At 43.8% G+C, this 23,145-nt stretch overlaps 1 protein-coding gene across 14 annotated transcripts in view; it reads left to right on the forward strand.

Moving 5' to 3' along the window:
• INPP4B (inositol polyphosphate-4-phosphatase type II B) overlaps window positions 1-23,145 on the forward strand; it is a 484,959-nt gene that overhangs the window by 446,335 nt on the left and 15,479 nt on the right. For all 14 annotated transcript variants that reach the window (XM_075614672.1, XM_075614553.1, XM_075614562.1 and 11 more), the window contains 2 exons: window positions 4,001-4,113; window positions 6,722-6,876. In XM_075614672.1, coding sequence (XP_075470787.1) covers window positions 4,001-4,113; window positions 6,722-6,876 — 268 coding nt within the window. The remainder of the gene's footprint in view (window positions 1-4,000; window positions 4,114-6,721; window positions 6,877-23,145) is intronic.

Here is a 23,145-nt window from a genome sequence, read left to right on the forward strand (position 1 = left end):
TCAAACTGCCTATTTTACTTCTGTAGCATGTGAGTTGGACTGAGCTCAGCCCTATTTTATGTTCATTAAATTGTGTTGCACTATATTTCTTTTTTCTCTCTCCTTTATATTATCCTGAGAGTTCCTGCTTCCAGATTCCTTGATTGATCATCACCATTATACAGCCATTGGTCCTCGGTATCTGTCATCTTTCTTTCCATCGGATTCCTTATCTGACGCCGCATAATGCAGTCCGCTAGACGCATTATCCAACGTCAGACCCACTTATCCAACGGTCACTGCTGCCGAATAACACTGACCCGCAATCTGGATAAGCGAGGACAGTCTGTATATGTGTCACGGGAGACTCCTGTGGCGGGTAGGATCTCGGTGGCCGGAACAGCACGAGCGTAGTAGGGGTCACAAGCAGGGGTCCAAGGCAGCCGGCAGACAGCGCAGTCAGGAAACAAGCAGAGGTCCGAGGCAGGCGGCAGGTAGCGACGTCAGGTAACAAGCAGAGGTCCGAGGCAGGTGGCAGGTAGCGAAGTCAGGTAACAAGCAGAGGTCAGCAACGAGGAGACTGGAATAGGACAGGGGAGCAAGGACAGGTCTGGGGGCAGGGACTGAGAACAGGAACAAACAGGGACAAGCCAGATATCAGCAAGGGCTTTTACTGTGAACAGATTTCTATGGTACAGGTACAGAAAACAGATCAGGATATCAGAAGCATGTGCATCAGGAATCTGACTTCAAGCAAAGGCAAAACCAACAGACAGGAAGCAAGCTATAAGGACAGAGACAGGAGCAACAAGAAGACAGACAGACAGAGGAACCCAGAGCCAACAGAAGGCAGCAGCACACCCAGTGGACAAGGAAGCTATGGCTAGGCAGGAGGTCTAGGCGATCCTGACAATATGTATATTTTATATTCAAATAGCGCTATCATTCTAGGCATACCATACATAGTTATTAAGAAAATATTACCAATAAAGAGAATTATGATGCAGGGCAGAATAGCAAGAAAGCAATCCCTAACTATAATCAGTGGTGTCTGCAAAAAATCATTCCACCTATTTATTCACAGAATAAAACCCAGTAATGGTTAGAATTTACAGAGGAGTTTAACATCAGTTATAAAATTCCTCTCATTCCACAGACAGGTGAGCAAACAATGTTCATAACACAGAAAAACTGAATATGCCAGATCTGTCACATGAGATCACAGAGTAAAAAGGAGTCAAGTTCACAGCCCTGAAATCCATGATGTAAAGTTGTCAGAAAGTATTGCTGTGATGAATCGAAGTAAAGATCACAACCCATCATCAGGACTTGTCAAGTACAAAGTTCAGGAGCACGGAATTGAAAACCTTTGGACTACACAATATCAGTGTTTCTGTTCGCATTTGATGAAGAAAAAAAAATTGAAATCAAAGTTTAATAAACTCCTTCCATACGTCTGGCTGCTTTCTAACCCCCAAATGAACAGATTTATATAGACCATGTGACAAATGTCTATTGTGAATGGGAGTAATTCGTAAGATGTCGGTCAGTAATTATTTGCTGGTGCTTTAACCCTTTCAGTGCCCCAGCATGTAGTCACTACGTCATGGTGAATGGCACTCCCCGGGGACACCATGACGTAGTGACTACATCATGCTCAAAGGGCTTTGTTTTTTTGCGGGTTTAGTCGTGTCTGGTATTCCCATGTAGCGCAGAATGCAATCTAACCAGTGAGGAAACAGAGGAGATGGGTCTTCCTCTTTTGTTTCCTACAAAATGGCCACCACGGTCACATGACTGCACTGTGCCGAAGGGTTGTGGCACTCGGGCTCCACGACCCCTCTGGCTCTCCAAGGGTTAAGTCAACAACTAAAAACTGGATCTGAGAAGGATGAAATAAAGGCCTGGAAATGGGATAATGGATGTTGATTTAATATTCAGAATAGCCATTAAAGGGCTAGGGTATTCTTCTCAGAACATTACTCTTAAAGCATGCAAACAGCTTAAAAACGAATATTTAGGCTACAGCGCTAGTGTTGGCTGCTGTACACACGGGGGGAGGGTTGCCATGAACAAACAAAGCTGTCTCAGTTGCTGTGGCACCGTAAGCATCCAGTATAGTATTTCTGCCATCTGTCTTGTACCAACACGGAGAGCATTCCAGAGCTTCAGCTTGGAGCTCTCCCCCCGCCCCCTTTGCCCCCTCCCCTTCGCTGCCATTGGCTCTGAGCACACCACGCGACCGTGTCGCCTCACGTGAAGACACATTTGTTATCTTCCCTGCTGGCTGACGTGCCACAGCGCTTCATGAGCCAAGACAGCAGAACCCACTGGGGCCTGCCTGATTAAGGCGAGTGTTCGGTGTGCAGCGCTCACGCCACCATCACCGCCGGGGACTCAGTCTTAAGCATGAAGGTGGCCGCTGGTTGAGTGATACAGTAGTTAAAAGAAAACATAGGGCTGACATTCTTTAGTGGTATGTAGTATCGAAGAATTTCACTGGCACTCATGGGTCTTTATTACAGTAAGTCAACGCTTTGGTCCTGTCCATAGTGTGTGTGTATGTATGTATGTATGTATGTATGTATGTATGTATATATGTATATATGCATATGTGTTCTTCAGTATTAGGTGATGCCTTTTTTATTTGGACTACCAATTTATGTCATCGAACAAGCTTTCGAGAGTTCTACTCTCTTCTTCAGGTCAGCAATACTGGTTTAGAAATGAGTCAATGCTAAAACAGAGGTCTATCGCAACTGGACTAACACGGTATTTCCGTTTTATATATATATATTATATTATATATATATATATATGTATGTATTACAGTTCATTGTCTGCTTAAAATATCAAAATTATTCAGATGAATGTAACAAGTCAGAACAATTTCATGATAAGGGGAATTATTTTGTATTTTGGTACAACCTCATGTTATCAAAGTCCAAGGAGGCCTGTCACACACTAGCAATAGAATCAATTCAGTGTCATCATCTGGGTTCATTTTATGCATAAAAATACATGAAGCGTAATATTGTATAGGTGATTCATGTATTTTTCTGCAAAAACAAAAGAACCAATATATGTGTAGTAGGAATCCCTACACCTGCCCTGTCTGCACCAATACTTAAGAGTTATATCCTTACTCTTGGGAGAGTGCACAGGTACAGTACTAATTTTTGGGGTTATTTTCAACCCGATACTATTTCTGTATTGGATTTGCTATATTTAAGCAGAAGATTAATACACTTTTAATCTGATTTCCAACATTTTAATAATAGAGGTGGCCTTAATTAAGAATTCTAATGACAAAATACCCCTTTATTTACATGTATAGGAAGCAACTGGGGTTTTGGGGACCCCTATTCTTCCTGAGATACATACCTCCAAAAGTGCCGCCGGTTTTTCATGCAGGTTTAACCGTTTCAGTGGAGGAGGGTTGTGCCACTTCTCCAGCACTTTAGCATCAGGTAACCACTCTTCAGAGCAATCATGCAGTGAGTTTTCTGTTCCAGCCATGGGGCTGGATGTGATGGGCAGGGAAGGGGACGGGCCTCCGCCTGCTCCCCTTCCATTTCAGTGTGGTACGCAATGAAACGCCAATCTCGTACAGCCACTAAAAAACTAGCCATAAGGATGCCACCTTTCATGATGTAAACTATACGTCATTAGGACACTGAAGGGGTTAAATCTCCTGAGTCACATGGGCCATTAGGAGGCCACAACGCTGGTGCTTTAAACCTCCATTTTGTCTCCACTGAAGGGGACAGTACCCGGGTCACCTTCTGAGGCAAGTATCCCAGGAAGCAGTGGGCCTCGAGAGCTAAAATCAATGCGGCCCAGCTTTGGAGACCTCCTGCTTCGATACATTTTAAAAAAGAGATCCATTTTCTTTTAGCCTTGGCGGAACCAAGTCTTTAAATGCAACGGCAACAGCGTCCAATATTAATCTTTACTTTGGAACTACAAGTGATGAACAACTCGTAAGTGAATAATATTGGGATGTTTTGTTTCTCTTTAGGCCCACAGTTGTTGCAAGAGCAAAAGGACTTGAAGGAACTTCTAGAAAATCTGCACCAAAACACTCAAGCCAAAAAGAGAAAGAATGTAGAAATCATGTGGCTGGCGGCTACCGTAAGTCCGGATTGTACATATATTTCATATTCAGGCTACTCGGTAAGACACCTTCTGGTGATGTGAATGGACCAGAGGTAAATGGAAGTCAGTTTGTCCTAAGCTGTCTTGGAAGGTTTCTTATAGCATAGCACTATTTAGTAAATATGAACCTAAGTTTTTATTACATTCTAAAACTTCTACCTCAATTGTTTTTGTCTTGTGTTTTAAATGTAGCATTTGCTGCTATTGTACCACTTACAGTAGCTACATATATTTGAGTTTAAAAAATGTGGAAGCCTTGGTCGTGAAACACCTTATGTCAGGGGTTCTCAACTCCAGTCCTCAAGGCTCCTCAACAGGTCAGGTGTTCAGGATATCCCTGGTTCGGCACAGGTGGCTCATTAAGTCCCTGCTTCAGCACAGGTGGCTCAATCAGCCGAAAACTGAGCCACTGATTCACCTGTGCTGAAGCAGGGATATCCTGAACACCTGACTTATTGGGGGATCTGGAGGATTGGAGTTCAGAAATCCTGCCTTACGTTGCTCATTGTTAAAGATTTGTTTCTGAATTCAAGATGTGTTTAATATGTTTTTGCCTTCATACAGGACCTTTTGATAATTGCCCCACAAAAGGAATGCTGAAATGACTCTGATTGCAATTGGCTAGCATGAGCTATAACGCAATCCCTAAATTAATGGACTGTACTGGTGACCACAATAATGGTCTGAGAATATTATTTTACATCACGATTTCTTAAAAATAACAACCTTTAATGATAACCTTTAAGTACATGCTAGAGCAATAAAGACACTGTACATACTGTACCAGGACCCTATTTCCAAGGGTGCTCTTACTCTCCTTCTTTAAAAAACAAACTAAAAAAAAGTTATGTTTGATATTTATTCTTTCCCTTTGTTCTTTTATTGACTGCATATAGGAGTTGCCTTTACAAGCATATGCTACTGTATATGTTAGGATTGTTTCGGCAGGGTATGTCAAATTTATATACCCATATCAAAAAGAAATACATTGGTAGAGATGGAGCAACACATTATTTCATGCTCTTTACATGATTCCTTTCAACCTGCAAAGTTTTAATGGGTAAAACTACAGATGTAGCAAGTGTTACTACTCCCGCGCAGGATAACGCCCAACATCGCAGAATTTGGAGTCGAACTTGGCCGATAACAGGAATAATAACACTGGCTACATCGGTAAATTCCTGTTTACTTAATAAAAGGATGTCAATAAAATTAGTTTAGCATGAACCACCACTTATAAGACCATTATGACTGCTAGTAATAATTGTATTTTTCAAAATATGTTCCTCATCCCTCAATAAAGATTCAAGCAGCATCCCTGCAATCTATGTTAAAATTACTGATCACATCTGCTTTGTGCTAATCCTATGGTAGTGTACCTGCTGTAATGTAATCCTTGAAGATTAAATTAAATGGTTTAGCAATGATTGAACTAAACTCTTTTAGAACCTTTAAGGGTAATTGCCGGCAGGGCCTAGTTCTTTATCCACTTTAAGCTTTCCAAGTAACTACAGTACTCTATGTTCTCCTCCATATAAAATAGCAACATACACTGCAGTAAATGGAAACTACTATAGCAAAATGTTACATTTTCCACTAATAATGGTTGTTTGATAATTTACAACACATGATCAGCTTTGCAGTTTACTCTGTGAAAAGCTCAGAGAAATGTTTTTCCATCAATATTGTGCGTCAACAAAGCATAAAACTATTAAATAATTTCACATCAAGCAATCAATTAATACAACATTTGGAATGTCCTGTTTCTGTCTTAAATCTTTTTTGCTATCCAAATTTTACTTGGCCATCTCATTCTGAAAGGGACATTGAGAATTGTATCTTCTCACCTCTAATCCCTCTGATAATAATATAATTAAATACATTACTATGGTGCAAGGGTTATTACTACAATTCTCCTTTAGATTTCAGGGTATGCAACTTCGATTCCCATTTTGCAACTTTAGTTACCAATCTTATAATTTTGGCATAAAGCTTCTGATCCTTATGACTTCAATATTCCTACCTGAACTGTTTGTGAATCCACATAGGTTTAAAATCTATTACCTGGTGAGTGCACAGCTTCCACATTTATATAAAACAGCCAGTGTATCATCTGCACTTTTCCTGGAAACAGTTTATCCTACAGTAGTTTATTCCATGTAAAATATTTGTTCATTTAAACTGTCTTATAAAGAGGAACATATTTATTAATCTAAGTGTTTTGAAGATAATTACAAGTGTATCTTGAATATTCTTACTGTTTGAGATAAACCAGTGCTGGGTACACTATGCCTTTTTGATGTTCCACCAAGCCTTCTACAGTATGGAGATACTAGATCAAGCGTTGCTAACTCTGGGTCTCTTGGTTCAATAACGGGAAAGCACCGTACTGATCTTTTTTTTAAGCAGTAATACTAATAATGAAAGTGGACTGGGTGTTTCATTACTTATAATTTTGCAGCTTAGTTGATAGAAATGGTTTTAATATTCTGTGACAATAATGGCTATAGCTTCAGCCATTATCGATTTTAAAGATTGTTTTTGTCATTACAGCAAAATAACCCGTTTTCTTTGCTGCTGCTAGATTTGCCGCAAAATGAATGGAATCCGATTCACATGCTGCAAAAGTGCTAAGGACAGGACCTCCATGTCGGTGACCTTGGAACAGTGCTCAATCTTAAGAGATGAACATGACTTACACAAGGACTTCTTCATCCGGGCCCTTGATTGTATGAGAAGGTATGTATGGAATTTATGTCTTTAATACAATAAATGGGGACAATGAAATAGTATTACTAGTGGGTTTAACATATTCAGTGCAGGACGATCCCATAACACCACGCACTGGTTTTTTACCAAAAAATACTATATTGCCAATTGGATAACAAGTGCAATATGGGATGAGTCATGAAATACACTCATTCTTGGTCAGTAGATGTTTTCACCTTTTCTTTGAATGTTCCCTTTAAATTGATTTTCACTGCACAAAATTAAATAGAAACCAACCCCCAAACGTTTGATTAATGTCCGAAAATGTTTATTATGGGGAATAATATATATTTTTAATTTAGTCTGAATAAATATATCTGATTTGTTGCTTCTAAAGTAACATACATGTAATTAGCGTGAATGATTAAAAGCTCAGCTCTTTTACTTGAATGTTATACAGGCATACCCCGTTTTAAGGACACTCACTTTAAGTACATTCGCGAATAAGGACATATTGCCCAGGCAAACACAGGCAAACGGCAGCTCGCGCATGCGCCTGTCAGCACGTCCTGAACAGCAATACTGGCTCCCTACCTGTACTGAAGCTGTGCGCAAGCGGGGAAACTATAGTGCCTGTTACAAATGCGTTATTTACATCAGTTATGCACGTATATGACGATTGCAGTACAGTACATGCATCGATAAGTGGAAAAAAGGTAGTGCTTCACTTTAAGTACATTTTCACTTTACATACATGCTCCGGTCCCATTGCATACGTTAATGCGGGGTATGCCTGTAATTGCTGTTAAATACATGCTTAAGTCTTGACAGTATCTGTATTGTCATGGGCATCCCTTTTATGCAGGTTAGTTTTCCAATATATTGCCTATATTAAGTTATGATGAAGCAAGGAAGGTTAGCACACTTTCTCAAACTCAAAACAATCAGGCTTCATTTTCTGTTCAAAGGATATACTGTAGTCCGTATAGAGCCTATATTGAACAACTTACACACATAGGGCCTCATGCAGTAAGCGCCGATAAGCCGTTTATCGCCATATTTTCGCCAAATTTGCCCTCCAGATTCAGTAGGCGCCGATAAGTGGGGAAAATCGGCAATTTTTGTTGCCGATAAAAACTTATCGGCAGCCGGGTGCCGATAAGCCACTTATCGGCACTTTTTGAACTCGGATGAATTCAGGTAGCCCCAATCAGCTTTTCGCTGCTGATCGGCACTCCAGAATGGAGAGTTTTTCGGCAATTCGTCCCGCCAACTAAAGTTGGCAAGTTGGTGGAGGAGAAGCATCGGCAAGGGAAAAAATCCCAGTCCTTTTTCCTGTCTGGGATTGATGCCGGGGGTCTCCGGAGCTGATAACCGCACCGGAGCCCCCCGGCATGCATCCGAGGCAGGAATAATGCATGTACAGCCCACTTCATTACCTTAGCGGCTAACCGCTAAGGCAATGAAGGGGTTAACCCACCGTGCCAGCTTTATTGTGGGTAGCGGGGGTGGGTGAAGGAGGTATTTGGCCCTTGTTGTTTGTTTAGGGCTTGCGGGGGGGTTGCGGGTGCACTTAACCCCTTCACGACCGTAGCAGTTAATACCGCTACAGTCATGAAGGGGTTAAGCCCTCCTGCTACCCACCCGCAAGCCCTAAACAACCACGGTTGTGGCTAATACCCCCTTCACCCACACCCGCTACCCACAATAAAAAAAATCACACACACCAGCCCCACACTAAATAAATAAATAAATATATCTACATAAATAAATGAATATAAATAAATATATATATATAACCCCAACAACCCCTAACATACACATATATGCGCATCAATGATACTATAGGCCGGCGGGGGCCCTCGGGTGTTACCCGCAGGCCTGCAGTACCAATTATGTGCCCCCCCCCCCCAAATTAATGTCAAAACACATACATACTTATAAAGAAATAATCCCCCACCCCCCCTTAACACATAGAGTATAGTAATGGCCACAATTACTATTATCCACAAATGGATAATAGTGAATGTGCCCATTTTAAATACATAAACACCAATCAATACATTAAATACATATAGTACTCACCCATGTCCGGCTGCCACGATGAAGGCCATCCTCATCTTCATCCTGCCCATGCCCCCTCCGCTGCAGCAAAACAGACACAAGAATGAAAACATCCAATGTAATGTCCCCTAACCCCTTAATCACCATAGCGGTTATTAACCGCTACAGTCATTAAGGGGTTAACCCACCCTCACCCACCACTCGGGACGCCTACATACCTTCCCACACTAACCCCCCACCCAGTGAGGCCTAACCACCCTCACCCACTACCCACAAGGGAGGCCTACCCACATACCGTTGGGGCCAATACCCCCTCCCCCCACCCCCAGTACCCACAATAAAAACAATACACTGCCCCACAATAAACATTATTCTATTTATTAAATACATTACCCACCCCCTGTGCCCCCCCATAAATACATTTTTTATCCTTTTACATACAGGGTTCATACCCCAGCCCCACGCTAGTCCCGGCGGGCTAGCGGGGCACGTGACAGACCTATAGGGTACCAGCAAGTTGTTTCACACAGGTTTTGGAGGCCTGTAGGTGGGTCCTGCCAAGCGCCATGGCCCCCAGGTGGTCACTGTGGGCCACAATTGGGTCCCCACGGTAGGCCCGTGGATGTATGGGAGCCCCGGGTCAGACCCAGAGGTGTCTGCGGGGCCTCGGGTGGTTCCCATGGGGGTCTGGGGAACTCACGAGTGCTCACTATGGGTCCACGGTGCCCCCACGGATGTGGGACCACCGCTTCATCTCCGCACCTATGGGTCTGCGGTGCCCCCACGGATGTGGGACCACCGCTTCATCCCCGCAGACTACGGGTCCGCGGTGCCCCCACAGATGTGAGGCCACCGCTTAATCCCCGCAGGTGTCACCCGTGGAACCACCAGCCTGATACCCGTGAGATACCCGAGGAGACCGCAGGTGGTCTCCAGAGGTCTCACGCAGAACCAAGGAACCAACCCTGAATGTAAACAAAATAAACCTGGCCTATACATTCAATACATACATCCCCCCCCCCAACACCTACAGTACAATAATGTGCAGAATAACTATTATCCAGATAGGGATAATAGATTATTTGCCCATTATTAAACACATTAACTAGCATATTAAAATAAATAAAGTACTACTGACCTCATCAATAAGGAGCCCCCGTCGCCAGCAACATCCTTGTCTTTCGTTGCCCACAAAATACATAGACAATACAAAGCCAATACATTGCAATTACATTCAGATATCAATTAACCCCTTAAACACCTTATCGGATAATAACCACAAAGGTAATTAAGGGGTTAAGCCACACTGGCCCGATAACCACCCTTCACCCATTCATTTGGACAGTGGCTTAATCGTGCAACTATATATATATATATATATATATATATATATATATATATATATATATATATATATATATATACAGGCATACCCCGTTTTAAGTACACCCGTTTTACGTACACTCACAAGTACGTACATTTTTTTTAAATTGCACCTTACCCCCTGTGTACGTACACATGCTTCGCGAGTACGGACACCAGGGGGCAGCGTGCGCATGCTGCGGCGGTGTGCCCTCTCTTCCTCTCCCCGGCGCTTCCTTTACCCGGCTCCCCTAGCTCTTCAGTTTCCCAGCTTCCCCCTGGCTCTTCCTTTCCCAGGCTCATCCAATGCCTGGCTCTTACGAACACCCCCCACCTCCCCTGGCTCTTCAGATCACCCCCCTGGCTCTTCCGATCATCCCCCCACGCCCCCTGGCCCTTCCGATCAATCCCCCACCCCCCCTGGTCCTTCCGATCACTCCCCCCACCCCCCTGCCTCTTCAGATCACCCCCCACCCCCCCTGGCTCTTCCGATCACCCCCCCACCCCCCCTGGCTCTTCCGATCACCCCCCCACCCCCCTGGCTCTTCCGATCACCCCCCCACCCCCCTGGCTCTTCCGATCACCCCCCCATCCCCCCCAGGCTCTTCCGATCACCCCCCACCCCCCCTGGCTCTTCCGATCACCCCCCCACCCAGCCTGGCTCTTCCGATCACACCCCCCCGAGCCCGCTCAGAGCCTCCGCTTACTGCCATGCTTCTGCCGCCCGCAACCTGCACGCTGCTTCAGGTAGGGGAAGAAAGGGAGGAGGGACATGGGGGGGTTGATGTGAGGGACATGGGGGGGGGGTTGATGTGAGGGACATGGGGGGGTGATGTGAGGGACATGCAGGGAGGGGGGTGATGTGAGGGACATGCAGGGGGGGTGATGTGAGGGACATGCAGGGAGGGGGGTGATGTGAGGGACATGCAGGGGGGGGGGTGATGTGAGGGACATGCAGGGGGGGATGATGTGAGGGACATGCAGGGGGGGTGATGTGAGGGACATGCAGGGGGGGTGATGTGAGGGACATGCAGGGGGGGTGATGTGAGGGACATGCAGGGGGGGTGATGTGAGGGGCATGCAGGGGTGGGGATGATGTGAGGGACATGCAGGGGGGGTGATGATGTGAGGGACATGCAGGGGGGGGAGGATGTGAGGGACATGCAGGGGGGGATGATGTGAGGGACATGCAGGGGGGGATGATGTGAGGGACATGCAGGGGTGGGGATGATGTGAGGGACATGCAGGGGGGGGGATGTGAGGGACATGCAGGGGGGGCTATGTGAGGGACATGCAGGGGGGGATGATGTGAGGGACTTGCAGGGGGGGAGGATGATGTGAGGGACATGCAGGGGGGGTGATGATGTGAGGGACATGCAGGGGGGGTATGATGTGAGGGACATGCAGGGGGGGGTATGATGTGAGGGACATGCAGGGGGGGGGATGATGTGAAGGACATGCAGGGGGGGGATGATGTGAGGGACATGCAGGGGGGGATGATGTGAGGGACATGCAGAGGGGGGATGATGTGAGGGACATGCAGGGGGGGATGATGTGAGGGACATGCATGGGGGGGATGATGTGAGGGACATGCAGGGGGGGTGATGTGAGGGACATGCAGTGGGGGTGATATATGGGAGACGCAGGGTGGTGATATGAGGGATGTTGGAGGAGATGTGATGATTTTACCCGTGCGGCCCGATTTTTGTATGGGGGGGGGGGAATCTTTTAAAAATGTATTGAGGCGGTGTTTTTTAAAAAAAAAATGTATTGAGGCGGTGGGGGTCTTTTTAAAATGTATTGGCAGGATCGGGTATTTTTATTATGTATTGCGGGGTGGGATTACATGTATTTAGAGGGGTGGGGGGTTTTGGTATGTATTTTGTGGGGGGGATTGAGTGAGTGGGGTAATTGACATAATTTTTACATAATTTTCCGTTCATCCATTTTGCATCTGCCAGCACTAGTAAGAAAAAAATCAGCTGACATTAAAGATTTTCTTTCTATAAAGCTTACTATATTTATTTTGGTTACAAATGTGTTATTTACATCAGTTATGCACGTATATGACGATTGCCGTACAGTACATGCATCGTAAAGTGGAAAAAAAGTAGTGCTTCACTTTAAGTACATTTTCACTTTACATACATGCTCCGGTCCCATTGCGTATGTTAAAGCGGGGTATGCCTGTATATATATATATATATATACACACACACATGATGAACCAATATACAAATAAATGTAGAAGGGTTATCACAAACATGCTGTACTACAAATACCACTTCTCCATACAGACACACTACAATAAAATCCATTACCTTTAATAATCCAATCTGATCTTCCAATCAAAATCCTCAAATGCCAATCAAAAACCTCAAATGACAATCAAAACATTGCATTTACATTTTATATATGATTTATACAATCTATGCACCATATACATTCTGCAAATGAATGTTAACAATAACATATTCAAAACAAAATACCAATACATCCAAATAAGTATACTATTTAAACCAATCCAGTAAACATAAATCAATTAGCATTCATTAATTACATCCCTAAACAATTTACATTCCATCCCTAACAATTAAACAATTAACTAATTCAAGCGTTGAACAGAACAAGTTATCCTGTTAAAAAATATAAGTACCAACAAGAATACAATATACAAAAGCAAGCCTCACCCTGACCTAAAGTACACCATACAATAGCAACAATTACATCTATCTAATTTTAAAATACATTATACACACATTTATGCATAACAGCATAGGCAAATTAATTTAAAACACAGCAAATCAAGGTTTGAAAACAACATAATTTCTTACCCTGTATGTATATATTGATCTAGTGTCGCCGCCATATTTATAGCGGGCACGGCGCGAATGGGACGCTATAAAGATGGCGGCGACACTGCCACCCGATGACACATACCGGGGCCTGTAACTTGGGAAGCAGGGGTCCCTGGTCCACAAAGCAACGCGGTTCAGCTCAGGGGACCCCCTGCTCACAGTACACTATTATTAAAAATACATTCATGCTGCTTCGTTACCGTAGCACATAGCCGCAAAGGTAAGGAATGAGTGTTTATTTATATATGTGTTTTACTCATAAAGTAGATGTGCAGAGGGTCTCCGGAGCTGAACTGCTTTGGTTTTAGGTCCAGGGACCCCCTGCTTCCCGGGATACAGGCCCCTTTAGGGGGTGCCGGTATCCCTCTGCTTTGTTTACATTCCGCGGTCACGTGATCGGGACCTTTAAATGCAGAGGGATAGCGGCACCTCATAAAGGGGCCTGTATCTCGGGAAGCAGGGGGTCCCCGGACCTGAAACCAATGCAGTTCAGCTCCGGAGACCCCCTGCACATGTACACTAGGAGTTAAAGTTGTTTATAAATAATTTATATTTTGCCGATGCTTGTGCAGAGAGAGCGGCTGATCTCTCGCTGCTGCAAACACATATCGGCAGAAACTGCCTATCGGCAGGTTATCGGGAGCCAGGCTGTTTCGGCACAGGCTCATCGGCAGTTTGGCTTTCGCAGTGATTCGGCAGGGATCGGCATGGATTCGGACCTTACTGAATACTGCGAGGGCAAATCGCCAAAATCATGCCTATCGGCAACACTTGCCGAAAGCACTTTTTCGCCGCTTACTGCATAGAGCCCATAGTCCTATTATGCAGTGACATTAGAGAGACACTAATTACCTTCACTTTTCTTCTTTTAACTTCACCAGATGCTTTAAAACCACATTTACTGGTAGTTTACTATTTTGAAGAAATATGAATGTAAAATACTATTTCGGGGACGTGTACCAGTGAGAGTTTTCATAGTACAGTTTTTTTTTTTCGCTCACCTCTGATAAGTGCAACTGGGGAATTCCAGCAGTTTTTTCCCCCAATTAGAGCCAGACATTAATTAAGTTATGGCGGGTAAAAAAGTGACAAAAGTCCACCGTACAGTAAATAAAAATATCCCTTGTGAGCACATTCACATCTTAGACAGGTCTGTAACCCTGCCATTTCCCATTATCTCCTAGCACAGGGGTGCACAAACTGGGGGGCGCAGCGTTTTCTGTGGGGGGGTGTTCAAGCAGGGGGGAGAGCAGGCAGGGGGGTGCAGAGAAAGTTTGCGCACCCCTGTCCTAGTATACAATGCTTCCACTGCAGCCAGGGATTCTGGGAAATTACATGCACATGAGTGCTTCTTGTCTATTTTAACATGGACCCCTATAAGCAGGGCTCGACAAATTATAAAAAAAAGGCACTTGCCCCCTCGCACCCCCCGCCCCCCCAAATAAATTTTTTTATCGTACTCCCTCGCTTTCTAACCCTCCTCATTTTAGCTACAAGACTTACCAGTGGCGTGGTGCGGCTTCTCCCGGCATTCTCCTGCTTCTCCCCCTGCCACATTGTCAGGGCAACGGGACGCTATGTGATGTCATGACGTCACGTAGCGTCCCGTTGTCATGGTAATGGACGGTAGGTTGACGCTTCACGTTAGTTGTTGCAGTGGGAGATGTATGAGAATGCCGTCGGTAAGTCTCGCCAGCAACTAAAATGCACCCGCCCCAGGTGAGTGGGTGAGTACATTTGCCGAGCCCTGCCTATAAGCAGATGCCTGCCGTGTTACAGAGCTTTTCAGCACAATTAGAAAGAACCCCTTACATAGCCCCTGCATATGACTTTATAAGGGTGAAATTCAGTGGGTCGGATGCCCAATAACACTTACATCATTGTTTTTAATGATACTTTATTGAAACTGAATGGCTTTTTCCAGCTAGTCTGGAGTGAGGAAGGTATGATGTATTGTTTCTACACTATATACAGTGCATTTATAGACACTAAAGCTTCTATTCAATGTTCTGGGAGGCCACTTCCTGTTGCTGGAGAAGATGTTTGTACCATTTGAATGGAGTTGCTCTGTACTCCAGCCCTGGCAAGCACCTTCACAGCATATTGAGTTGCGGCTTAAATCATCCTATATATCACCGTCTTCCAGAAAATAAAAGGAACACAATTGAAGACAATGGGACTTATTTTAGACATGTCAATCCGCATTGATTTTTTTGAGTCTCACTGATTTGTAAATGAGAAAATCCGCATTTTTCCAAGACTTTTAGTTTCTGTTTTTGGAGGGGGATATCTCTATTAAGATGCCCTTTTGCCATGTGGCTGCTACAGGAGCCTTCGGCGCCTGACTCCAGTGAAAGGATTAAGGCTTATTCTGTACAGAGAAGAACCAGTACAGCTCAACCCCCTTATAACGCTGTGCTTGGGATCCAAAGAATCACATCGCGCTATAAGCGGATCGCGTTCGAAATAACAATACAATTGTATGCATTGTACAATAAAGTATTTAAGATACCAATAATCTTGTTGCAAAGTATTCATAAGTAAGAAAATTGGAAGGCATCATTGCATCGCGTTATAAGCGGATTCGCGTTGTAACGGATCGCGCTATAACGGGGTTGAGCTATATTAAATAGCACAGAAAACAAAACAAATAATTGTTTTGTTATTGTCTCCGTTTTGGTAAATAGAATTTCATGCGTAATCCGTGTGAAATGTCCACATCGGGGTCAGCATGGGGCTGTTTATTCTGGACCTGCAGTTATCTAAGAATACTATAAAGTTTACTCATTTGACATGCAACAATTAAGATGTCGCAAAGCATTAATACAGTAAGTCACATATGTTAATTAACCAACACAGTCACTTTATCCTCTTACTTGCCATAGGTCCCTCTGGCAGAGAAGTGATTAACAAGAGGTAGGCAGAGTTTGTTGTTTCATGATGGGTGAGAGCAATTAAACTGTATATTAAGAAGAGAAATGATCCACATTCAAATGCATTTACTCAATGTAATTTTAAGTACAAGAAAACCTGGAATCCCTCACCCTAGAAATTATATCTCCAGTTTATTTGTGATTTCATTATCTTTGGTAAACAAAACACGAGCTACAGGAAATCTTAGTATATCTTCCTCACCTCTGGGAAACCATGAACGGCCACAAAACCCCAGCAGTGGCAGACTGGGCTACAGCACTTCTCTGGACACATTTTGTAGCCAAGAGTTACTTAATCTTTCAACTATATTGTGATAGGAAACAACTTAGCTTGGCAGTAACTCAATACATTAGCATGCATTGTTGGCTCCTAAATCACTGAAATGGGTTAAAGTCCAGTCACTTATCTGCTATACTCCAGAGGACAATGCAGTAACATTAATATGACCCCCATCCTTTTGATTAATTACGTATATCTACTTGTCAGTGTGCATTGACTTCATAGTAACATAGGAATTGATGGCAGTTCGGAACCCCTTGCTACACATTGTTTGCCCACTTTCCTGTCTAGTATATAGTATTTGCTTTATTATACTTCACCTAATATGGTCCTAAATAGATGCATTATAGATAAAACCCAGCACATTTAATTGTTTCTGAGTATTTTTGTTCTGAATTAGCTAACATTTCTCAGGAATACAAAGTTCTCTATGAAGTGCCCTGCGTGCAAGTTATAAAGCCACCTAATGACACTCCATAACTACTGTAAAGTTGTCTTGTGACCGCCCCTTAATACAGTGTTCCCAGACAATCAAAGGTTTTTAACTTTGGAGTTTGATTTGAATATGTACGTTTTCTGTTCTTGCGAGTCACGAAATGCTAAAATCAACCTTATACAGGGCAATAAGAGAAAAAAAAATCATTTGTTAGGTCTTGTAGGGGAAATAATGATCTATCCTGTGAACCTCAGCCGGCATGCAGATCGATATAATTATAACGAAATACCATGAATTACTGTGAAGATTGGATCAGCAGTTTCTTCTACCTGAGAACAGTAGAGCAGTGGGGAACAAGAATTGCTTGCAGCCTGCTGATGTACTTACACATCACACCATGAATTATTATCTTGCCTAAGTTAATTATTTGCTCTGGCTTTTCTGCCAAACAGGGAAATGATCCAGAATTCAGATTTCTCTCTTGTTAGTGAAACAGGATTTAAGCCTCCTGAGACCAGCTTTCCAAGTTCTTGAAAATAAAACAAGAGATTTAGTCACATCTATTTAAATAGATTACATGGCGCTTTGTTAACCCTTTGATTGCTGGAGGGGTGGCGCAGAGTGCTACAGATCTCCGCCCCCCCTCCCCCCCCCCGGCACCAGTGATCATATGACGGTCTCTCCGAAGCGACCACGTGATGACTCTGTCACTGATAATGAAACAGAAGGGAAGTAGTTCTCCTTTCACTCCAGTTACATATAGATGGTGTCCGGCACTCCTCAGTAGCGCAGAATGCGATCTCCTCTACAAAAACAAGCAGGAACTTTGTGACATAGCTACTATGTCATAGGGCACCTGGAGTGCCGGACCCCCATGACCTAGTAGGTTTTTGTTTACTGCTTGTAACCTTAATAGTGATTATTCCACACTAAGGTCTTTGTCTTTATACCAAAGGTCTATTCGATTTATTTATCAAAGTCCCCCACCTGCAAAATTGAGACAAAGCACTGCACCAGATTTATCAAATACAGTAGAGTCAGCGATTATTCTAACAAAAACCAGTGGCAATTCCCCAAAAGACCCAGGTACACCCAGGTACATTCTGAATACATTTCCTTAAACTAGCCCCAGCATTTCTGCATTGATTAATGGCCTATCAGATTAACAGCGGGGGTCCCTGGCAGTCCCATTCAAACTGAATGGGACTGCCAGGGATCCCTGCTGTGTTAATCCTATGGGTCGTTAGTCAATGCAGAAATGCCTTAAACGTGCCTCAAACTAGCCCAGAACATACCCAGCACATACCCAGCACATACCCAGAATGTAACCCGGCTAGTTTACGGCAAATGTTAGAATAAACGTTGCCTCTACTGTACATTTCATACTAAGAAAGCATTTCTCTGTAGGAGCAAGAGGACATGCGCTGAAGCTGGAGGGTGGCTGGCTCAGGGGAAATGTGAGGAAGTATTTCTACACGGAAATGGTAGTAGATTAGTGGAATAATCTCCTAACAGGTGGTAGGGGATAATACAGCAAGGAAATTCAAACATGCTTCCTCAGATAGACATAAGGCTTTGGTCCTGCTGCGGCCGGCGGCACGCGCGGCCGCGGTCCACCTGCCCCTTACCTAATGTGCGCTTGCCCCCGCTGCCTCCTTCCGACGGGGCTGACTGCGTGCTGTGATGCGTCAGCCTGCTGGAGCTACCAGCAGCTTGTGTTCTGCAGGTCTGAATCGTCACGTGGTGTACGTGTCAGCCAATGAGGAGGGAAAGAGGAAGGAGCTACGGGAAGGAGGCGGCTTGGGAGGGAAGTCTGTTCGTGCATAGCTCTCCCTCTCTCCCCCTCCCGTGCATGGCTCTCCCTCTCTCCCCCTCCCGTGCATGGCTCTCCCTCACTCCCCCTCCCGTGCATGGCTCTCCCTCTCTCCCCCTCCCGTGCATGGCTCTCCCTCTTCCTACTGCAACACTGGCCAGAAAGCTTGCTCATGTAAACATCAGCCCTACATTTGTTCTAATTTACAAGCGTTTTTATGAAAGAACAGTACATTTGTGCCTCACCCAGCGCGGTGTCTGAGTGATGGCCCTGCCCCCACGTCATGGCCGCGCCCCCGACCCGTTTTGGCCACGCCTCTTCCCCCCGCTCCGAAAAAAAGTGTCCTGCAGATCGCGGTGTAGTGAGTTGCACACGCCGCCGGCAAAGAAGACAGCCGTGCAGACGCATTCAGTGGGCCCTTAGCCTAAGGCTACCTTAAATGCTTCCCAAGTTACAGGCCCCAGTATGGGGTGCTGGTATCTTCCTGCATGTTTAATTCTCCCGCGTCACAGCCCACGTGACTGGTACCTTTAAACGCACAGGAGGTACCGGCACCCCATACTGGGGTCTGTAACTCAGAAAGCAGAGGGTTCCTGGGGCTGAAATGAATGTGGTTCAGCTCCGAAGACCTCCGGCTTCAATAATATGTTATTCAAATAAAAGCCACACGATCGCCTGTTAGAGGTGCACAGAGAGAGGGATTGATTCTATCTACTCTCACTGCGCGTCTCTTACAGACTGGTACACACATACAGTAAGAGTGTAAAAGTGCAAACAGGCAGGGCGTGGAAACAACTCAAGTGGTGAAATAGTGATCAAAAAAACAAAAGAATATGAAACCTCCTTTGAAAAAATAAGTCTGCTGCTGCTGTTCAATGATGATGGCGGCTCGGCATCTAGAGTGAATACAAAAAAAGGAAAGTGCAAAAACTCTCATACTATAGTATTTAGGAGTATACATTTGGTATCAAGCAATGGTGAGATACAGTATAGTATACACGTACCGCAAGATGGTTAAAACAAGCGTTTGGGTATAAAAACCGTGAAGGTAAATTCTCTAGCATCAGGCAGATCCTCACGTAACAGGTAACAACGAATAAGTTAATGTATCAATGTGCCTTGCACCATTTTTTTGTGTGCCTGTAACTGGTGTAGTTTTCCTCTTTCTTTTCGCCAATTAAATCCACCAGGTTTAGGTGACATTAGCCTCTGCTCCAGTAAGATCCAATTGACCAATCGGACAGAATACCACACAAAAAGTCCCAGCACACACTGTCTAACGAAGAATGGTACTATGGATTATGTCACTGAAAGATATTTAATTTAATTTCTGAGGAGAGCTGATTTCAGAGAGAGAAAGGGTCGTGTCACCTGATGGTCTGATCTTCATTCATTTTTTGCTCATTACTATTGGTGTAGTCAGGACTTACCTTGCTAGTTTATAGCAGTACACTGACTTTTGTTCTGAGTTCTTCATTAGACATTGGAGCAGTTGGGATAAAGGGAAGTACCTCATGGTCATTCCAGACCTGAGGGAACGGGCTTGAGAAAGGGGTATCCCCCCAAAATGTTACGTTGCCCCTCTTGTGAACCTACCCCTGGTGTATTTATTTGTTACTGTTTCTGTTTACCCCCCCCCCTGTCCCTTTTCCCTATTGTATTTACCCCATTATCATTGTTGTTGCATTATGTTACTACTGCGTTGCATCAGTCTCTGCATTATCTTTTGTTCACATTAAATATCTTTCAGTGACATAATCCATAGTACCATTCTTCGTTAGACAGTGTGTGCTGGGACTTTTTGTGTGGTCATATTGGTTAGGGGGTTTGGGTCCCCCTAGTCCTATTGGCACCCTGCAATTTCATTTATATATTCTAGAGAGTGCGGTCTAATATATATATATATATATATATTGTGCTAATCGGACAGAATAATTGCAATAACTGCAATTTAATTGGCAAAAAGAAAGGAAAACTACACCAGTTATAGGCGCAAATGTATTTTCTGTTGAATGGAGCAAAGCACTTCGATACATTGACTTGATCATTGTTACCTTGTGTAATTTACGATATCCCATCTCATAACATCATAGTGCTATTTGGCATTCAACCATACGGTCATTTTGTTTGTGTGATATCCTCTGAACTCTGCATCTGGTGCGCTCGGCGGCGACATCATTGGTGTGCGTCCCATGCCGGGTTGCCCAAAGTGGAGTGGAATCATGGAATCATCTCTCAGGTCTCGAGTGGCAGGTTGCGGCGCTTTCCCTGTTTGGGATTGAAGGTGGTTACCCAGGCAAGACGCTTGCCAAACACTGCTCACGTATTCGCGGCCAATAGTCGTTTACGTCCGACTGCCACAGTGTTCCTGACTAGGTGCTGAAATGAGGATCTGCTTAATGCTAGAGATTTGACCTTTACAGTTTTTATACCCAAATGCTTGTTTTAACTATCTTACTGTATCTGCATATATTACCATTGCTCGATACCAACATTATATTCTTAAATACTACACTATGAGAGTTTTTGCGCTTTCCTTTTTTTGTATTCAATAATATGTATGTAAGAAATATGATTCTATTTTCACCTACCTTCAGTTTTTTCATTTACTCCAACAACTAATTATATACTTAAAGACATAAAGTGTTGAGTAATCCACTATTGCAGTTCACAAAAGATGTAAAAGTGACTTAATAGTGCAACAACTTAGAAAAATAGTGTGCACACACACGAATGTATGATACACAAGGTAATGTCCAGTACACTCAAAAACCAATTGATAAAGAGAACATACTTACAGTAGCTCCCAACAGGGTGAATGCAGAAGGGCCAATATCACCATCCAGCCCCAAATATCATGTATAAAGCAAGACAAATCCGCAGCGCTCGCTCAGGTGATTCTAAAAATATTAATTTATTCCATTTTATAATACAAACAATTTAAAAAGTCGGCGACGTTTCGGACATTCCAGTCCTTTGTCAAGCTCCTAATCCAGTACAGTTTGCACTGGCTCTTTATAGTGAAGATAGGAGGCGAATTTGCACCAAGATTATCCCTCCAGGTTCTAAGGTGGCCACGGAGCATCGGCAGCTGTTGCGCATTTCCTTTCATTTGTGCTCATGCTTTCCTCGGCTTTCCAATCTTCCCCACAGCAGCTGATATTAACAGGGTGTGTGGTCCACCGTCAGGAGCAAGTCACCTGCAGATCATCCGAGGATATCCTCTGTTAAAATTATACTAGGGCCCTAGAAATGTCTGCAATCTTCAGCCCTGAACAAAGCCACAATCTCCGTCTGTGGGGGAATCTTGTGCCATAAACCGACAAGTGATAGCAGCCTCCACCTCCTCAGTAGCCAACAGCGTTTCTGGTGATGCTTGTAGTAACCATGGGCAGAACCGTGCCGATGCTGGACCACCCCCAAGGGGGAGACATCACAAATTCTCTTGTAGGCAAGTACCGTAACAACGTCCCTAGCAACGTATAGAGCTGCTGATGAGTTCATAGAACCGATGTCGTGCTGCAGGTCATAACAAGGAGATAGAGAATCCAGAGAAAGCATACACACAATATAAATTGGGCAAGCATATTATGAAAAGTGTACCAAATGGGGATAAGCAACCAATAAAAACCAGCAAACAATAAAAACATTACATTAAAACAAAAATAAAAAGAGATAGGATCTACTGCTGTATGGGGCATCACCTTATGGGATAATATGTGGACTAGTACAATAATGTATTTGCAAATCTGTTGAATACTACCATCGTAGTCATCTTTATGTATAGGTCTATATGTATAAAAACACATAAGCTGCATCTCTATTCCTTAATGGGCACATTATAGGTTCCACAGTCATATTGTATTCTACTTTGTAAATACAGTTAGGTTCGGAAATAATTGGACACTGATACAAGTTTTGTTATTTCGGCTATGTACCAAAATAAATTTAAGTTACAGTTAAATAATGAATATGGCCTTAAAGTGTAGTCTATCAGCTTTAATTTGAGGATATTCACATCCAAATTGGAGGAAGGGTTTAGGAATTACGTCTCTTTAATATGTAGCCTCCTCTTTTTCAAGGGACCAAAAGTAATTGGACAATTGACTCAAAAGCTGTTTGATGGACAGGTGTGGTCTATTCCTTCGTTATTTCATCATCAATTAAGCAGGTAAAAGGTCTGGAGTAGATTCCAGGTGTGGCATTCGCATTTGGAAGCTGTTGCTGTGAACCCACAACATGCGGTCAAAGGAGCTCTCAATGCAAGTGAAACATAGCATCCTTAGGCTGCAAAAAAAAAGAAAATCCATCAGAGAGATAGCAGGAACATTAGGAGTGGCCAAATCAACAGTTTGGTACATTCTGAGAAAAAAAGAACGCACTGGTGAGCTCTGCAACACAAAAAGGCCTGTACGTCCACGGAAGACAACAGTGGTGGATGATCGTAGAATCCTTTCCATGGTAAAGAAAAACCCCTTCACAACATCCAGCCAAGTGAAGAATACTCTTCAGGAGGTAGGCATATCATTATCCAAGTCTACCATAAAGAGAAG

Source organism: Ascaphus truei, chromosome 1 (assembly GCF_040206685.1).
Source record: "Ascaphus truei isolate aAscTru1 chromosome 1, aAscTru1.hap1, whole genome shotgun sequence".
Classification (NCBI taxonomy): Eukaryota; Metazoa; Chordata; class Amphibia; order Anura; family Ascaphidae; genus Ascaphus; species Ascaphus truei.